At 34.4% G+C, this 16765-nt stretch overlaps 4 protein-coding genes across 4 annotated transcripts; 3 read left to right on the forward strand and 1 right to left on the reverse strand.

The window, feature by feature from the left end:
• Positions 1–58: 58 nt before the first annotated feature.
• Positions 59–2893, forward strand: LOC130941410 (G2/mitotic-specific cyclin S13-7). Its single transcript, XM_057869898.1, has 8 exons — positions 59–338; positions 679–802; positions 903–945; positions 1030–1290; positions 1385–1504; positions 1715–2125; positions 2216–2397; positions 2498–2893. Exons 1-8 carry the CDS (start codon positions 284–286, stop codon positions 2637–2639), a joined length of 1338 nt encoding a protein of 445 aa, XP_057725881.1. The 5' UTR covers positions 59–283; the 3' UTR covers positions 2640–2893.
• A 2128-nt stretch (positions 2894–5021) lies between these two features.
• LOC130942235 (stomatal closure-related actin-binding protein 1-like) lies at positions 5022–10483 on the forward strand. The gene is made up of 13 exons (XM_057870947.1): positions 5022–5281; positions 5606–5906; positions 6119–6247; positions 6521–6613; positions 6736–6876; positions 7379–7447; positions 7736–7819; positions 8209–8389; positions 8533–8649; positions 8803–8861; positions 8962–9096; positions 9209–9358; positions 10155–10483. Exons 2-13 carry the CDS (start codon positions 5625–5627, stop codon positions 10197–10199), a joined length of 1485 nt encoding a protein of 494 aa, XP_057726930.1. The 5' UTR covers positions 5022–5281; positions 5606–5624; the 3' UTR covers positions 10200–10483.
• Positions 10484–11705: 1222 nt separating this feature from the next.
• Positions 11706–13747, forward strand: LOC130941226 (uncharacterized). Its single transcript, XM_057869643.1, has 3 exons — positions 11706–11898; positions 12394–13360; positions 13477–13747. The coding sequence occupies exons 2-3, from the start codon at positions 12398–12400 to the stop codon at positions 13480–13482; spliced, it is 969 nt and encodes a 322-aa protein (XP_057725626.1). The 5' UTR covers positions 11706–11898; positions 12394–12397; the 3' UTR covers positions 13483–13747.
• A 223-nt stretch (positions 13748–13970) lies between these two features.
• Positions 13971–16570, reverse strand: LOC130939276 (cation/H(+) antiporter 4-like). The gene is made up of 3 exons (XM_057867396.1): positions 16310–16570; positions 15166–16182; positions 13971–15062 (listed from the first exon to the last, which is right to left on the reverse strand). Exons 1-3 carry the CDS (start codon positions 16568–16570, stop codon positions 13971–13973), a joined length of 2370 nt encoding a protein of 789 aa, XP_057723379.1.
• Positions 16571–16765: the final 195 nt, after the last annotated feature.

Here is a 16765-nt window from a genome sequence, read left to right on the forward strand (position 1 = left end):
TATTACAAATTTAGTTCAATTCGCATGAAATGAAATCCCCAAACGTTGCATTGCATCACTTCCTTTATCATTTATTCTCACTCATTCATTCATTCAGACATTTTCACAAACACTTAGAAGAAGAAGAAGAACGAAAGAAAGAACGTTGTAAAGAGAGAGGGTGGCGACGGTGGAAGAAGAAGAAGGAGGAGAGAGGCGCAACGGTCGTCTCCACGTGTTTCTTTCGTCTCTCTTTTCAACCATTGGCGGCGTTTTCGCCACTTCTTTTCATCAACAAGATACCATGGCTTCTTCCATGGCTCTCCCTATCGATCAACAACAACAACAACAACCTAGTGGTATGCGAAAAACGCTTCGTTCACTTTATCTTCTTTTTCTTCTTGTTTGGATCATGTGATTTTTTCTTCCGCTTCTTGATTTGTTGTTTCTCTCACCAACTCCGGGTTTTTCATTTTAATGCTGCAAAATCTGATTTTTTTCCCTTCTTTGTTCTCGGCTGGGTTTTTGCTTGTTGAGTGTTTGAATAAATGCCCCCAAATCGTAAAGTTGTTATGCTACCTTTCACTGCAAATTTGTTAACTTTGGTTTTTTTTAATCGGTGTTTCTTTCTTGTGGATCTTTCTCTTTCTTCTTACTGTATGATTATGTGTTAATATCTTTGTTGTCTGTGTTTATTAGGTGAGAATGAGAAAAAGGTTATTGTGGCAGCAGCAGAAGGGAGGAACAATAGGCGTGCATTACAAGACATTGGTAATCTTGTGGCTAAGCAAGCAGAACAAAATGTGACAAAGCGCAACACAAGGTAATAATCCAATTTGTTCTTCAGTTTTCTTTTTTACACCATAAGGCCTCTCTTGTAGAAACTTCCTTTGAGTAAAAGTTCAAATTGTTTCCTCTTGTAGAAACTTCTATGCTAATGACCAAGCTGCAGCAGAGAAGAACAAGGTGCTTATTAACTCTCTATCACTCTGTTTTTTTTTTTTGTTATTTTCTTGGTTAGGTTCTAGAAATTGATGTCTTAATGTACAGAAATCAAGCACTGAACTTGTGAATGGAGAAGCAGTGGTTCCAGCTAATAGGGTTGGTGTGAGGAACTTCATTGCTTTAACAAAGTTAGAAGCAGATAAGAAGCCACCAACAGAACATGAAGTCATTGTCATCAGCTCAGATGATGAATCCGAGGAAGAAAAGAAGAAGAAGCCACAAGCCGCTAAAGGAAGAAAGATAAGGGAAGGGGTAACCAGGAAAAATGCTAAGGCTTTCAGTTCAGTCCTCTCGGCTAGAAGCAAGGTGATGAACAATTTTTTTTTCTTCTTTTTCTACCTTCTGCTTTGCATCAGTATCATTGTGGTTTCTAATAACATAAAAAATTAGTTAATCTCAGGCTGCTGGACTCGCTTATATGCCAAAGAAAGTGGTGAACATTGATGCAACTGACATGGACAATGAATTGGCAGCAGTGGAGTACATTGATGACATATACAAGTTCTACAAACTCACTGAAGTACTCCACTTATTTTGCTTTTGCTCTTTCTCTAATTGCATTCCTTTATAAAACTATGCACCTTTTTGCCTAATGCATATATGACTTTGCTCTGTCTTTAATTCCTCTAATTTTGTCCTGTTAAATTCATGTGTTTTTGCTTTCCGTAAATTTCATTCCTATGTATTTTTGTTAACCTAATAATGTATATGGGTGACTTTGATGACACAGGATGATGGCCGTGTGCATGATTATATGGGATCACAGCCAGATATAAACGCCAAGATGAGATCAATCCTTGTGGACTGGCTGATAGAAGTGCATAGAAAATTTGAACTAATGCCAGAAACTCTCTATCTGACCCTCAACATTGTTGATCGGTTTCTGTCCATGAGGGTTGTTCCAAGAAGGGAGCTTCAGCTGGTTGGCATAAGTTCAATGCTGATTGCTTGCAAATATGAAGAAATCTGGGCTCCAGAGGTGAATGACTTTGTTGTCATATCAGACAATGCCTATATTAGAGAACAAGTTTTGGTCATGGAGAAAACAATCCTGGGAAAGCTTGAATGGTACCTAACGGTTCCCACACCCTATGTGTTCCTTGTTCGGTATATCAAGGCCTCCACTCCCTCTGATGATGAGGTATACATATCTTGTAGCTTAATTATTGTAAACTTTGTAAAAAAAGTGCCCCTAAATGTATTTGTTTTGAATTTTTTTGTTTCAATGTAGATGGAGAATATGGTGTTCTTCTTTGCTGAACTTAGCATGTTGCACTATCCTACTATTATCTCCTATAGTTCTTCTGTGATTGCTGCTTCTGCTGTGTATGCTGCAAGATGTACCCTTAAAAGGGTTCCTTCTTGGACTGAAACTCTTGAACACTACACAGGCTACTCTGAGGAAAACATAAGGTAACATAACATTTTATTTGACAATTCAGTTAACTACAATTCCATCAACAAATTGCTATATGGACAATACTGTAACTTAATGTTTCTTCTAATGGTGTAGAAATTGTGCCAAACACATGGTAAACTTTCATGTTGCTGCTCCAGAAAGCAAGCTTAGGGCAGTTTACAAGAAATTCAGCAGCATGGATCGCAGTGCTGTTGCTCTTCGTACCCCGGCAAAGAACTTGCTAGCACAATCTTGAACAGCTAGTGTCAAGAACTGTGTATTTTCTTTTAATGTTTTTTTATGAGTCTTTGATATATTGATAACTATATGTGGTTTAGGGTCTTTTGTTCAGGGAAGATCATTGTTGGTATGATCTTTAGGGAGATATTATCTGGGAAGTTTGAGTTTGCTAGATATGATTCTTATTATGTAAAGCAGAATTTGGATGATATGGTGTGTGTTTTGGATATGAAAAATTATGTGTAGCTAATGAAATTAGTATTTTTTTTTTATTTAGCACCTAATTTTGGTGGTTGAGTGAGTTAAGAATATATCTTTCTTTTTTTGATATTCGGCATATTCCTCTTTTTTTCAGAAGAATTTTACACCATACCTTATTTTTCATATATAAAAAGAAAAAAAAACCCAAGTGTCAGGCCTAATGAAGTTATCTCAATCAATCAACCTCATCCGAATCTTAAAAAAGGCCAATTCTATGGTGCCTAAATTTTGCCTAACTTACTTTTTATAGTAAATTTTGATTTTTTAAAAATTATTTATTGTTATATCTTTTAAATTAAATATTATTTTTTAACTTTTTTTAGTAAATAAACACCACCTTTTAGGCACCATAGCATCCAACCTTAAAAAAATAGTTTGAATAATTAATGTCTATTTTATGAGATCAAGCGGCACTTGTCACTTGATTTGTTTCAAGCAATTTAAATGAAAACACTAGAAACAACCTGTAAATTAAACGAGATAATTGTTATGCCTATTTAACAATAATAATGATAGCAGAAACTAGAGCAAAATTTGGTACTTAAAATATTAAGATTTAATTTAATCAGTCTACAATTACTTGGTTTTTTTAATCTTTTTCAATGTTGACTAATCTTTCAAAATTCAATTTATTTATTTTTTTAATTAACAAAGTATCCCATGAGGAGTTCAATCCAAATACTGTTAACCAGCTAATTGATGGTGATTTGTATTAAAACAAATTTAATTTGGGGTAGTTTTCCTTATCCTTGACCCATCAATAGATAATTTAGAATATCTTAACTTTTCTTCCCCCTTTATTCACAAGTCCAAGTCAAAATAGCTACCATATAAAGCAAGCAATCTCATCCAGAAATTATTACTAATTAATAAATTATTACTCATCACGGGTTATATTAAATTATTATTAATAGAAAAGACAGATATTAAAATAAATTGCCACTCTTTAATTTTCCTCCAACAAAAAAAAAAAAATGCCAAAAGGAAGAAAGGTGAGGCTGAAGTAAACACCAAACAGCTCAGCCTTAGGAATGTGACCAATGCAAGTATTTTAAGTTTAAAGCATAAGCATGACAAATCAGTTGGAATAGTATTAACAATAACAACAATGATGATAACAAGAGGAAAATTACTGAATTTGTGTATTTATTTTTCCTAGTATATTAGTTTAATACACACATTGTTAATTGTTGAATATAAAACAATAAATTTCTAAATTTTTATACCATATCTAACAATAAAGAGGATAAACATTTAGATGAATCATGCATTAGGGTGACATAAGTGAAAATCTTATCATGATATGTCACTTTAAGAATAAAATAAAAATAGGATTTTGCATTTACAACATATATTTTTTAAAGAAAAACTTTAATAGTTTAATTGTAATTAACCTACCTATAAATAAAAAACTTAATAAGTGCTATAGCAAAATCCGATTTTTTTTTATTTGTATATCTTGCCTCTATTATTTATGTATTTCATACACCTAATTTACTAATTAAGAAGTCGAAAATACGAGAGTTTATTCTCATTTTAAAATAAAAAATATTTTATAAATAGTCATTTGTCTTTAAGTGAATACTATGAAAGAATAAATTATCATCTTATTGATGGATATTTTAATATAAGCGAATGTTACTTTAAGATGAAAATAAAGTTGTACGACTTTTTAAAAATTAACTTATTACATTAAAAAAAAAACAAAAAAATCTTTTAAGAAGGGAGTTACTCATCCAATGACTTCTAAAATATTTTTTTTAAAAGATGTTTGATTTTCAATCTTTTAAACTTTAGTTTTAAATTCTAAATTTAAATAATTATATAAAATATAATAAATAATTTTTAAACAATTAATATAAAATATAATAAATAAAAAACAAAATTTTTGTTTAATTAATAATAAGAAGCGGAACGTTTAAAGATTTTTAAGGATGAAAGTGCAGCTAATAATAAATAATCCATAAATATATAAAGCTAAGTACATGAAAGAAGCAAGCAAGGAGTTAAATTGAAGTGTGTTTGGTCACAAAATCAGCCAACACAAGAACACAACACAACAAACATTGAAGGGATCTCAAAGACAAACACCAAAACCTTGGTACTAAAATCCCAAAACTAGGGGATGGGTCCCACCTAAACCTTCCATGGGCGGCACAACATTTTTGCACTCTCTCTCTCTCTCATTTTTTATTTTTTTTTTCCTTCTTTTCAAAAAAAGCAAAGCTACCCTCTTTTCTCTCTATGCCTTATTCTCTCTCTCTCTCTCTCTCTCTCGGCCATTATTCTCAACCTCTTGTTTTGTTTGATACCCAACTTGGAGCAACCCCCTTCTGCCAACTGATCCTGCAAGAAGAATCAAAAGCTAGCTACCCCATTTTTATCTTCTCATGATTTGTAAGTGAAAGTTTTCTTTTTTTCTTTTTTTTTGTTGTCAGTTTTTCTGCTAATTGTTTCAACTCAAACTAGAAGAAAAGTAGTTAAAGAAGGAGGATTAGGGTTTAGACTTTAGTTCCTTTCTCAAAAGAGTTTACTTTGACTTCAATTGACCTTAAGCCTTAGAGGGTAGTTTCTCTAGTTATTATATAGTCTGGTATGTGTTTGTGTTATTGTTTTTGTATTTTGGTTTTCATATGTATGTGAAAAAACAATGAATTTCTTCCATTAAACTATGGTTTACTCAGTAATTTTAGCTAAAGTTTGTGTTTTTGTGATTGGCAGTTGGAACTGATTGCAAAAAATGACAAGGGTGACTCGAGATTTTGGTGATACAATGCAGAAAGAGGCAGTACCTGCAGTATCCTCTGATGTGGTGTTTACTTCAAGTAGGTTCCCTAACTACAGAATTGGATCCAACAATCAGATTATGGAGACGAAGGAAGACCCGAAAGTACTGTCTATGAAGGAGGTTGTTGCTCGTGAGACTGCCCAGCTGTTGGAACAGCAAAACCGTCTATCGGTTCGCGACCTTGCCAGTAAGTTTGAGAGGGGTTTAGCTGCTGCTGCTAAGTTGTCCGAAGAGGTTACTCTTCTTTCTCTTAAGCTCAATTTGTTAAACGTTGTTTATCCATAGGAATATAGTCATGTTTTCTTTGTTTTTTTTGGGTTCAATTTCATATAGTTTGTATTCTTTTAAGTTTTCGACTAATCAGTAACCAATGATCATAGTTTGCTTGCTGATAAAGTTTGTCTGCTTTATTTTAGCTGAATTTTTTGTTGGCTGGTGAAATTCAGGCTAGACTTAGAGAAGCAGCATCATTGGAAAAACATGTTCTTTTGAAGAAGCTTAGAGATGCACTTGAATCCTTAAAAGGGCGTGTGGCAGGCAGAAACAAGGATGATGTAGAGGAAGCTATTGCTATGGTTAGTTATCGTTTTTATTTTTGAGTAAAGGGAAAGACAAATACTTCATTTTCATTTCTATATAATAAATGAATGCTCATATTTGCTCATATTTTCATTGGGAATTTAGAGTGTTGTTTACCCTCTAATAGAAATATGTTTCTCAACATCCCCAATGAAAAAGTTTCATTTTTTTGAAAACAGAATATTCATTTTGACGACATTTTATTCACCCGTTTGCTATTGTTCAAGAGATTAGAGCAGCAACAGTAACTTATTCTTTGCATTCTTCAGGTTGAAGCTCTGGCAGTTCAGTTAACTCAGAGGGAAGGGGAACTATTACTAGAGAAGGCAGAGGTGAAGAAGCTGGCAAGTTTCCTTAAGCAGGTGACGTCAACTACTTAACTTCTTCGACCTATTTAAGAAAGTTTATTAGAAATAGAAGAAAGTAGGAATAGAATCGATTTCACTTCCGAAGTCCAATGCTGAGACTTCCAATTCATTAGTAGGCTTCTGAAGATGCTAAGAGACTTGTTGACGAGGAAAGAGCTTTTGCTCGTACTGAAATTGAGAATGCTAGAGCAGCAGTTCAGAGAGTTGAAGAGGCACTTCAAGAACATGAGAGAATGTCTCACGCTTCAGGGAACCAGGTTTGTGATATTTTCTAGTCATTTATCAAGCTTTAATATTGTTGAATTTAGATTTATTTTTTCTCCTAACGTGACGTTACACATCAGACTCGATAACACTTATTTTCTTGTTCATATATTTTCATGAAAATTTGGTACATGTTTAAATATGTGTACTTGTACGGAGGCATGTCACATGAATATTTTCGGTTACTGATCTTTGAAAAGGCAATGACAAACGGAAGACAGGAAATTTTTCTTAAGAAATTATCTTTTTGCTTAAAGGTTTCTTGCATTTTCCTCTTCCATCTTTCCATTATTTGTCGTTTCTTGTGATGGCCTGAACATAACGTCTTGCTTTGTGCTTGGTTAGTTATTGTTATTAGTTGCATGATGCCCCTGGTGCTAGTGTTAGCCATTGATCTTCTATCATAGTTATTTCCCCTTGAAAGTTAAATGCTAGTGCATCTCTTTACAAGTTTACGAGTATACTCAGCAGTTGTTGTGTTTATGTGAACTTTAGGACATCGAACAATTAATGAAGGAGGTTCAAGAGGCTCGTAGAATCAAAATGCTACATCAACCAAGCAAGGTATACATTAAATACTGAAAATGTTTCGTACTTGCATGTGGTTTTTATAGTGTAATAAATAATAATGTTTCTAGCCTTTAATCTATAATGGGATTAGGATAAGAAATTTGATTTGTCCCAATGTGCCCCACACCATAATATATTTTAAATATGGCATCAATTTCTCTGTCTTTGTCTTTGGTGACTTATAAGAAGAGATAGTATATTCCACTATCGACTATTAGCGATATGTTATGACCATTATTCTGCAAAATATTAAGAGTTTGAATTAGTTGAATATACTTGTAGGTCATGGATATGGAACATGAACTTCGAGCATTGAGGGCTCAACTTTCGGAGAAGACTAGACATTATCTTCGACTTCAAAAGGAGGTACGCCTTCCTCTTATGCCATGTTGAAGATGTGATATTGTAGTGTGGATAGCTGGTTCCATGCAGTATGTTGGCAGTTGGTGGTAGTGCTAATTTATGCAGTATGTTATATTGAGTCGAGTAAATCTTCCATATTTCTTCGTCAAGTTGAGACTATGATCTTGAGATGTATTTTGGGGATGTTCAAAAAAGGTCTAAAATGTGATGGATACCGGTGAAGTTAGTTTCATAGATAAGTATTTGAGTATGGGATTCAACATTGGGCTTATTCTTTTGGTTGAAGTGGATGACAAGTTTCTTTGATTGAATTAGGGGAATATATGATTGATCGTCTTCCACCATAAGCTTCTTTCACGGTTTCACCGAATAACCTCAATTATGCTTTTCAGCTGGCAAGGACAAAGAAAGGTGGGGAAAGTGTTCCACAATTTTATGAACTAGAAGGCACTGAGACATTAGGTTCTTATTTGGAAATTCAGCCTTGCTCCGATATTGTTCCTGAAGTTTCAAAATGTTCAATCCAGTGGTATCGTGTGTCATCCGATGGCACCAAAAAAGAACTTATTTCAGGTACATGACTTGCTTTTTTATGGCTGCTAATCTTATTAAGTTGGCCAGTCTTAATTGTTGATGGTGTTTTTTTCTGTAATTTTGATTATTAATATCATTACTTGCTTATCATATCGTATATATTTCAAATTTCTCTTCATCAGGAGCAACTAAATCGATTTATGCCCCCGAACCTTTTGATGTTGGACGCATATTGCAAGTTGACATAATTTCCGATGGCCAGCACATCACACTATCAACCACCGGTCCAATAGATCCAGGTTGGTTTCAATTCTGGATCGACGTTTCTAGTATAATATTTTTGCTTCTATCGAGTTTATAATTATAAATTTGCTTCTTTTATCAGTTTCAACAAGTGGATATTTCTGTGCAAAATCGAATTGAGTTTAAATTGCTTTTGTATTCTTCTGCAGCTGCTGGTTTGGGAACCTATGTAGAGGCGCTTGTGCGAAAACATGATACTGAATTTAATGTATGGTGTTATGATCCTTTCAATTATTTTTCTTTTTTCAAAATCAATTTCCTTTTCTTGTGAAATCATTTACATAATTACGTATTTCATGCTTCCGCAGGTGGTCGTAACTCAGATTAATGGTTCACATCATCCAACCAAATCAATTCATGTACTTCATGTTGGAAAGATGAGGATTAAGCTATGCAAAGGAAAGACAACAATTGCTAAAGAATATTATTCAAGTTCAATGCAGGTATTTTGAATAGCCGACGCTGTTGACAAAGAATGATAAGATTTATATTTTCCAACTTCTACTAAAAACTGGAATTCGGTCAAACAACTTGCTTTGATCTTGTTTTGTATAGCTTTGTGGAGTTCGAGGTGGTGGCAACGCCGTGGCCCAGGCGCTGTTTTGGCAGCCAAAGCAAGGGTACTCTTTCGTATTAGCTTTCGAATCCGAGAGAGAAAGAAATGCAGCTATCATGCTTGCAAGGAGGTTTGCATTTGACTGTAATGTAAGTTCTTCTTAACAAGTTATTGCTTAATGCCGAAACTTAAGGATGTTATTATAGTGTTGCATTTACCATATCCTTAAAATAGAAAACTAAGGGTTAATTAATATGTAGGTCCATATAGTTTGATCATTGATGCAACTTTTAGCTAGGTCTTATGGTTCAAAAAATTTCAAGAGTAATACTCCAAATCAGTTTTTATGAAATTGTTAGTTAGACATTTTGTTCTAAACAAAGTTTAATCACCAAATCAATTTCCAAAATTTTATTTCGTTATAGAAATCATTCCTTACATCAGATTATTCGTCTATGTGGAAGGACTATTATATCTTTCTTAAATAACAATAGAGACTGATTTGAATAGTTGATGATTAAAATTTGTTGAGGATTAAAGTGTTCGACTAAAAATTTCTTGGGACTGATTTTGAAATTTCAATCATGTCCTTCCTTACATTGGGAAATTGTTTTTTGACTAAATTGTTACATTTAATCTTACAAATCAGATAATGATCTATTGAATTATATGAAAGAGTTTTTTTTTTTTTCTTTTTTTTCGGGTGTGTGTGTGATATTAGGTTATCCTAAGGGCTAGATTACTCACAATTTTATTTGATTTAAAGAGCTCATTAAAATTCTTTAAATTATAAGAACCAAATTAAAAATTTGAGTCACAAACTATATGATGCAGTATAATTAAACAACTTATATTTATATAATTAATGCTAGAGAATTGTCATATTTTCACATTAATTCTGATCTTGCTCACCATTCCTAACTTGGCAAATGGTTAAAATGGCAGATCATGCTTGCTGGACCAGATGACAGAGCTCCCTTAGGGACATGATGATGATGATGATGATGATGATTTCTCATTTTCCAAAATGTAATTATATGAAATTTTCTACATTGTATAATAAAAATAAATAATAGTATTAGTGTGTGTAATAGTAAAAATGTTCCTTGTTAAGTTGTTATTGTTGTTAATGGATACAATGATTCATACCTTACCTTATGGTCTGAATCCCCTTTTATATAAAAATTTTGTTTCACAAACACCAAGGCAATTGTTTTTGTTTGTTGCCTTTGTGAGTTAAGAGTTTACAAAAGCATAGATTTGTATTTGAATAATTTGAGTTAGAGACAAACAATTTACTTTGAGAATTCTATTTGCATTTATTTGATGAATAATGTTCTACATCTAGGTGTTTTTGTTAACTAAGTCTAATTAAATTGTTTTTAAAATAATAAAAATTAATTATAACTAATATTGTTTTAAGTTTTATTATTTAATTTAGTTAAATATAATTCATAAAAAGATTTGGATGTGTAATATTGTTCTTATTTGACTGTAACATTAAGGCATGTGCATGTTACTTACTCTCTTGTGCAATATTTTAGTACAACATTTATTTAACTCATAAAAGAATCCAATGTGGGGTTTTTATTTATCTAATTCTTTATTTTTTTTATTTCTTTTATGCGTTGGTGGTATCGACCAATTATATTGGTACAAATAACTTTATTCGTTAATGTTTAATCTCAGTTTTGGCATGATTTTAGAGTTAAATTTTAATTCGTTAAAATATGCTTTTTACCCTCAATTTAATAAATTATAAATGTGTATGTCCAATTTGAATTCATTCTAAGGTACATTCTTTCTGTTTTTCCTTTCCAAAAATATTAACACAACGGGAAAATTGAAACATTCCTAAATATTGTGTGTAAACAACGGAAAAATTGTAACATTTCTAAATATAGTGAGTAAGCTTCAAAGTTCAAACAATATCCAAAACATTGAGGATAGACAATATAATTTTCTAAAAAATATATCTATTAAGATTTTTTTTTTAAAAAAATTTAGAGTAAATGCGCAAATAGATTTTTAAGAAATTTCATATCTAACAATTTGCTTTTCAATAAATTTTATTTTCTAAAAGTCTCTGAAAATTATTTTCACTAAATAATTTGGTCTTTCTATTATTTTAAAAGGAAATTAATTTATCTTATAATAATATTTTTAAAATCTATTTTATATAATTTATCTTATAATAATATTTTTAAAATCTATATATATATATATATATATATATATATATATAAATGCTATGCGTACAAATTTTTTTGTGAATTAAGTTAAACAATAAAGTTTGAGTGAGGGAGAGTGATAAAAAATATGAAATTTAAGTTTAACCCAAAAAAATAACAGAGTCTGGTTGGTGTTCTCTTCTTTAGACAAAGCAAGCCACGTGGCCATTCCGCGTGGGGCCCACAATTGAAGGAATGGTCGGTGGATTTAATCATCAGCGTGACCCTGAAAGACTATACAGATATTAAGACTTCAATCAAATCAACGGCTCTGCATTTTTCACATTTTCGATGTCACATCTCTGACCGTTCAATCCTCTGATGCACTCTTCGAAGCTTTGATTTTTTTCTTTCCTACAAAATCTTCATCTTTTCTCCATCTTACTCATTCACTTCACACTTCACACTGATAATCTCTCTTTCTATCTCTGTTTATCACTTCACTGATTTCATTTCAGGTACTTCTTTAACTACTCTTCTGTTTATTCTATGATCTCAGCTCAATAGTTCATACTCTAATTTTAGAATTTTTTGTCCTTTTAATTTAATTTATTTTTGGTGTTGCTGCCTTGTGATCTGGTTAGTTGACTTGCATTTACCTTGTGATCCTGCGGATTAAAAAAATCCTAGTTTGATTACTCGGAAGTTCATGAACTATGAAAACATCACATGATGATTTTTACTTTTTTTTTTTAAGTACACTGCTACCCTGATCTGGGATAATATGTATTTGCAGCATTGTTTGGAGATCAATGATCTGAAGGTTGTATTTTTGACTACTATGAATGTGATCTAGATTGTTGTAGTGTTCGATTTTGGCAAATGATTAATCACTTGGTTAAGTTCTGAAATGTTGTTTGCATTTGATTAAATTGGATTTACTTTGATTTTGAATTTGATCTGCTGCAATTGGATCTTGGCCAAGGCTAATTGGTTTACCGTTTTCTGCTTAGAAACATGTCGACGTCTGACAAGCCGGAAGTAGTGGAAAGGGGTACTAAGGATGAGAAGCACAAAGATGATGATAAAGAGGAGGGTGAGAAGGGTGGATTTATTGAGAAGGTGAAGGATTTCATTCATGACATTGGTGAGAAGATTGAGGGGGCTATAGGGTTTGGGAAGCCAAGTGCAGATGTTAAAGCAATCCACATTCCCAAGATCAATCTTCACCAGGCAGACCTTGTTGTTGATGTGCTTGTAAAGAATCCTAATCCGGTGCCGATCCCTCTGATTGACATAAACTACTTGGTTGAGAGTGATGGAAGGAAGCTAGTTTCTGGATTGATACCGGATGCTGGCACAATTCATGCACATGGAGAGGAGACTGTCAAGATTCCGGTTACTTTGATTTATGATGACATTAAGCAGACATATGATGATATTCAACCGGGGAGCATCATTCCTTATAGGTTGAAGGTTGATCTCATTGTTGATGTTCCGATCTTGGGGAGGCTGACTCTACCTCTGGAGAAGACTGGAGAAATCCCCATACCTTACAAGCCAGATATTGATCTTGAGAAGATCCATTTTGATAAGTTCTCTTTTGAAGAGACAGTTGCAACTCTTCATTTGAAATTGGAAAACAAGAATGATTTCGACCTTGGCCTCAACACGCTTGATTATGAGGTTTGGCTTGGTGATGTCAGCATTGGAGCTGCTGAACTCTCCAAGTCTGCGAAAATTGAGAAAAGTGGTATTAGTTACATTGATATTCCAGTTACCTTTAGGCCCAAGGATTTCGGCTCTGCATTGTGGGACATGATTAGAGGAAAAGGTACAGGTTACACCATGAAAGGGAAAATTAATGTTGACACTCCCTTTGGAAAAATGGACTTGCCCATCAGCAAAGAAGGCGGTACTACCCGTCTCAAGAAGAAGAAGGAAGATCGTGATTATGATGATGATGATGACGACGACGAGGTTTGTTAACTTCTCTTATCTTTTTCCTTTGTCCTATGTTTTTTAGTTTTTGCATGTATGTGTTGGTGTATTTGCTTGTTTGATAACTCTTTTTTCCCCCTTTTTAATTATTGCAGGAGTGAAGTAGAAATTGTGGCAAGTTAATAGAAGATGTTGTTTTATTTGCAGCATATTTCTATTACAATGTCAATAAGAAGGGACTTAGAGGCATTACTTTTGATTTCTGTTGGTTAATGATGTATCTTGAGAGATCAAGTTGATATTTTGAAATAGTGATGTATCTTAAGATATCAAGTTGATAGTTGAATTATGTAGTCTTGTCTTGTTGTGGATATGTGCTCCTTTCTCTTCAAACCAATGATCTTGTTTTTATGTACTGATTGATGATATGCTTTGCAAATCTTTGTTTTTCTCTTTGCTTTTCAAATTAATCAACAGATGAAATGAATTCAGATTAAAGAAACCACTTGCAGGTTCTGAAACTAGCAGGAATTTGATGCAACACTTGTTGCACTGTGCTTATGAAAAACTAGCACAGCATTGTGATTATTTTACTTTTATTTACAACATAACAACACAAACTACAAAACCTAAGGGTGGCAACTAGGATCTATGAGATAGGCTGTGGCATTTTCTGTTGCTGCACAACTAAAATTGTAGCTTTAGAATTGGTATCTGGTGATGCAAGCAAATCCCCAATTGCACCTAACTCTGAGAACTCAGTCCATTTTTCAAGTGCTGCTGTAAGAGATGATTTGACACCATGGCGTCTCCCAACTATGAAGTAATCATGCTCAACAGCTATAGTCTGAATGAATCTTTGGGTTTGTGAAGGATCCTCAATTAATATTCTTTCATATGCAACATTGTCAACAGTTCCATAACACCCCTTCACACTCTGTAGCACCTCTTCATCAAGCATAATGTCCCAATTGCTGGACTCATTCTGTGTTCCAACCAAATGGTACACAACCAATTTATAATGAAGTTCTGTGATTGCCCTTTTAGCAAGGCACAATGCTTCTCTATCATCTGAACCCCCCAAGAAGATCATGGCTATGTGCTTTGATGCAATGTCACAAGGCCCTTTATTCACAAGAACGGCAACCGAGCATGGTGCTTTTTCAAGTACCTTGTTGTTCAGGGTCCGTATGCTCTCTTCGGTTGAATCGATAGAACCGTCGTCGGCCCATCTGATATGAAACGGAAGGAGGATGAGGGATGCAACCTTGTCCAGGGCAAGATGGCAGATATCTTCGTACATGAGGCGCTGTGGCGATACGGCAGTGTAGGTGTTCACTTCTACTGTGGCGTTCTCATGCTTGAAGAGGTCAAAGGCGAGCATGATATCGCCGGAGTAGTTGTGACTTCTGCTGACCGACTCTTGGAGCTGGTGTGAGATAAAGATGGGGGTGGCACTCCCAACTAGCTCTATGAGGTGCAGTATTTCCACCTGAAGAGGGCTAGTTGTTGTTGGACAACAAAGATACAACATATTCTTGATCATATTCACATGATATGGTTTTTGGATGCATGCAACAATCCTAAGATCTGAATTTGGTTTCAAATGCAAAATGTCTCTTTTTTGGTACCCTGCATATTTCCTTGAAGGGTCATATAAGGACTTGATACCAATATATGCAGTGCTTCCAAGTATCAATGCAGATACAAACAGTGTAGCAACTGTTGAACTATTCAATGTCTGCAATATCAAAATGATGCCTTGTGAGCATAGCAAAAGAATAAGGAGGAGGAAAAGAAAAACACTATGTGCATGAAAATTGGAGTGTGGAATTGATTATTACCCCTGATTCATACAGAAACAGGTAGACACTAAAATCCACAACACCTTTGCAGCATAAGATTAGACCAAGGCAGATAGTATCCCTTGTTGGTATCTTGCAAAAGATGCAAATTATTGTGCACAATAACATCTTGATCAAATGGACCATCAATATGACTGCTGTTGTAGCCACTGCCATAGCAGGGTCATCCCCTATTTTGTTAAGATCTACCTTCATGGCGGCAGCGGTCACGAAGAGTGGCAGAAAGAACCATACATTGATCAACTCGAATTGCTTGACTAGCTCAGATCCTAATGGAGGACCTTCCGGCACGACGAATCCTAACATCACAATTCCAAATATGATGGGTAGGTTGGCTTCTAGTGCAAAACACCCTATGATAAGAGCCGAGAGGACCATGGCAAAGGTGTATATCTTCCTCACCGGCCTTCCTTCCGGGGTGTTCTTGGCCACCCACTTCATTGTAGGGCGGCCGATGAGAGGAACTAGGACTACAATAGCAAAATACACTGCCAAACCACTAGCCATTTTTTTTGCATCATATTTTTCAGCTTGGCTCTTGGTAAAGATAATGCTTAATGAATTCATTATGGCAGTAAGGAAATCGCTGGAAAGCGCTGTTGTCAACGCAATGCGTCCGAGTTCAGAGTTCAAGATGTCTAGTTCAGAGAGGCAGGAAGCTATGACAACAAAGGAACAACCAGCTTGGGTAATCACCACCAAATTCAATGTTTCCCCGGGTCCGGCGACTTCTTGCCAGACAGTTCTTGTTCCAAAAGATATGCTCAAACAGATGACTAGAGGTCCAACTACTGCAGCAACCGCCATTGCCCAAGGTTTCATACCACTTCTTGTTATCATGCTAAAATCCATTTGCACAGAATTCAGAAACATGTAGAATGTGTAGCCAACCAATGAAATTAGCCCCAATACTTCTTCAGTTCCATAAGGAAACACCATCATTTTGTATTTGTTCAACCAATCAATATTCAATGAAGGGCCTAGAACAAAGCCAACCTGAAAAATTGAAGACGGTAATGTAAAAAGGTTTTGAATTTTAATCCTTGTGATGCAAGTAATGATGAAATTTATCTTCATTTCTTCATGTGCAAAAAGAGAGATAGACAGAAGAGATTGAGCATACCAACACCTGCGAAACGAAATAGGGGAACCCGAATCGCTTGAGAACAAAATGAAAGCAATGCATGAGGGTGAAAATGACGCAAATTTGCATCTCTAACAATGTCAAACTTGACTGCAAAGGAAAGTTGCCGGATTTTTCATTGGCCCAGATGCCGTCGGACACTATTTTGGGTGGTATATGGAGACAAACTTCATAGATAGTGGATTTCTGTGTTGACTCTATCACTCTCACTTGCTTGAAAATTGTTTGGTTTATCTCCATTGTTGTCAATCCAATGATGAGGACTATTGCAAGATCATGAAATGTGCATTGGCTATGAAGAACACAACCAGCGTGTTTGTAAGATGCATGCAAAGTTGAATGAGAAGAGACTTTTTAATATTAATAGTCTTCATATTATTGCAAGTTTGTTAGTATTTTGCGTTACATATTATCATGTCAAGTAATGTTTGAGCA

This window comes from Arachis stenosperma, chromosome 7 (genome assembly GCF_014773155.1).
Source record: "Arachis stenosperma cultivar V10309 chromosome 7, arast.V10309.gnm1.PFL2, whole genome shotgun sequence".
NCBI classification, from domain to species: Eukaryota; Viridiplantae; Streptophyta; class Magnoliopsida; order Fabales; family Fabaceae; genus Arachis; species Arachis stenosperma.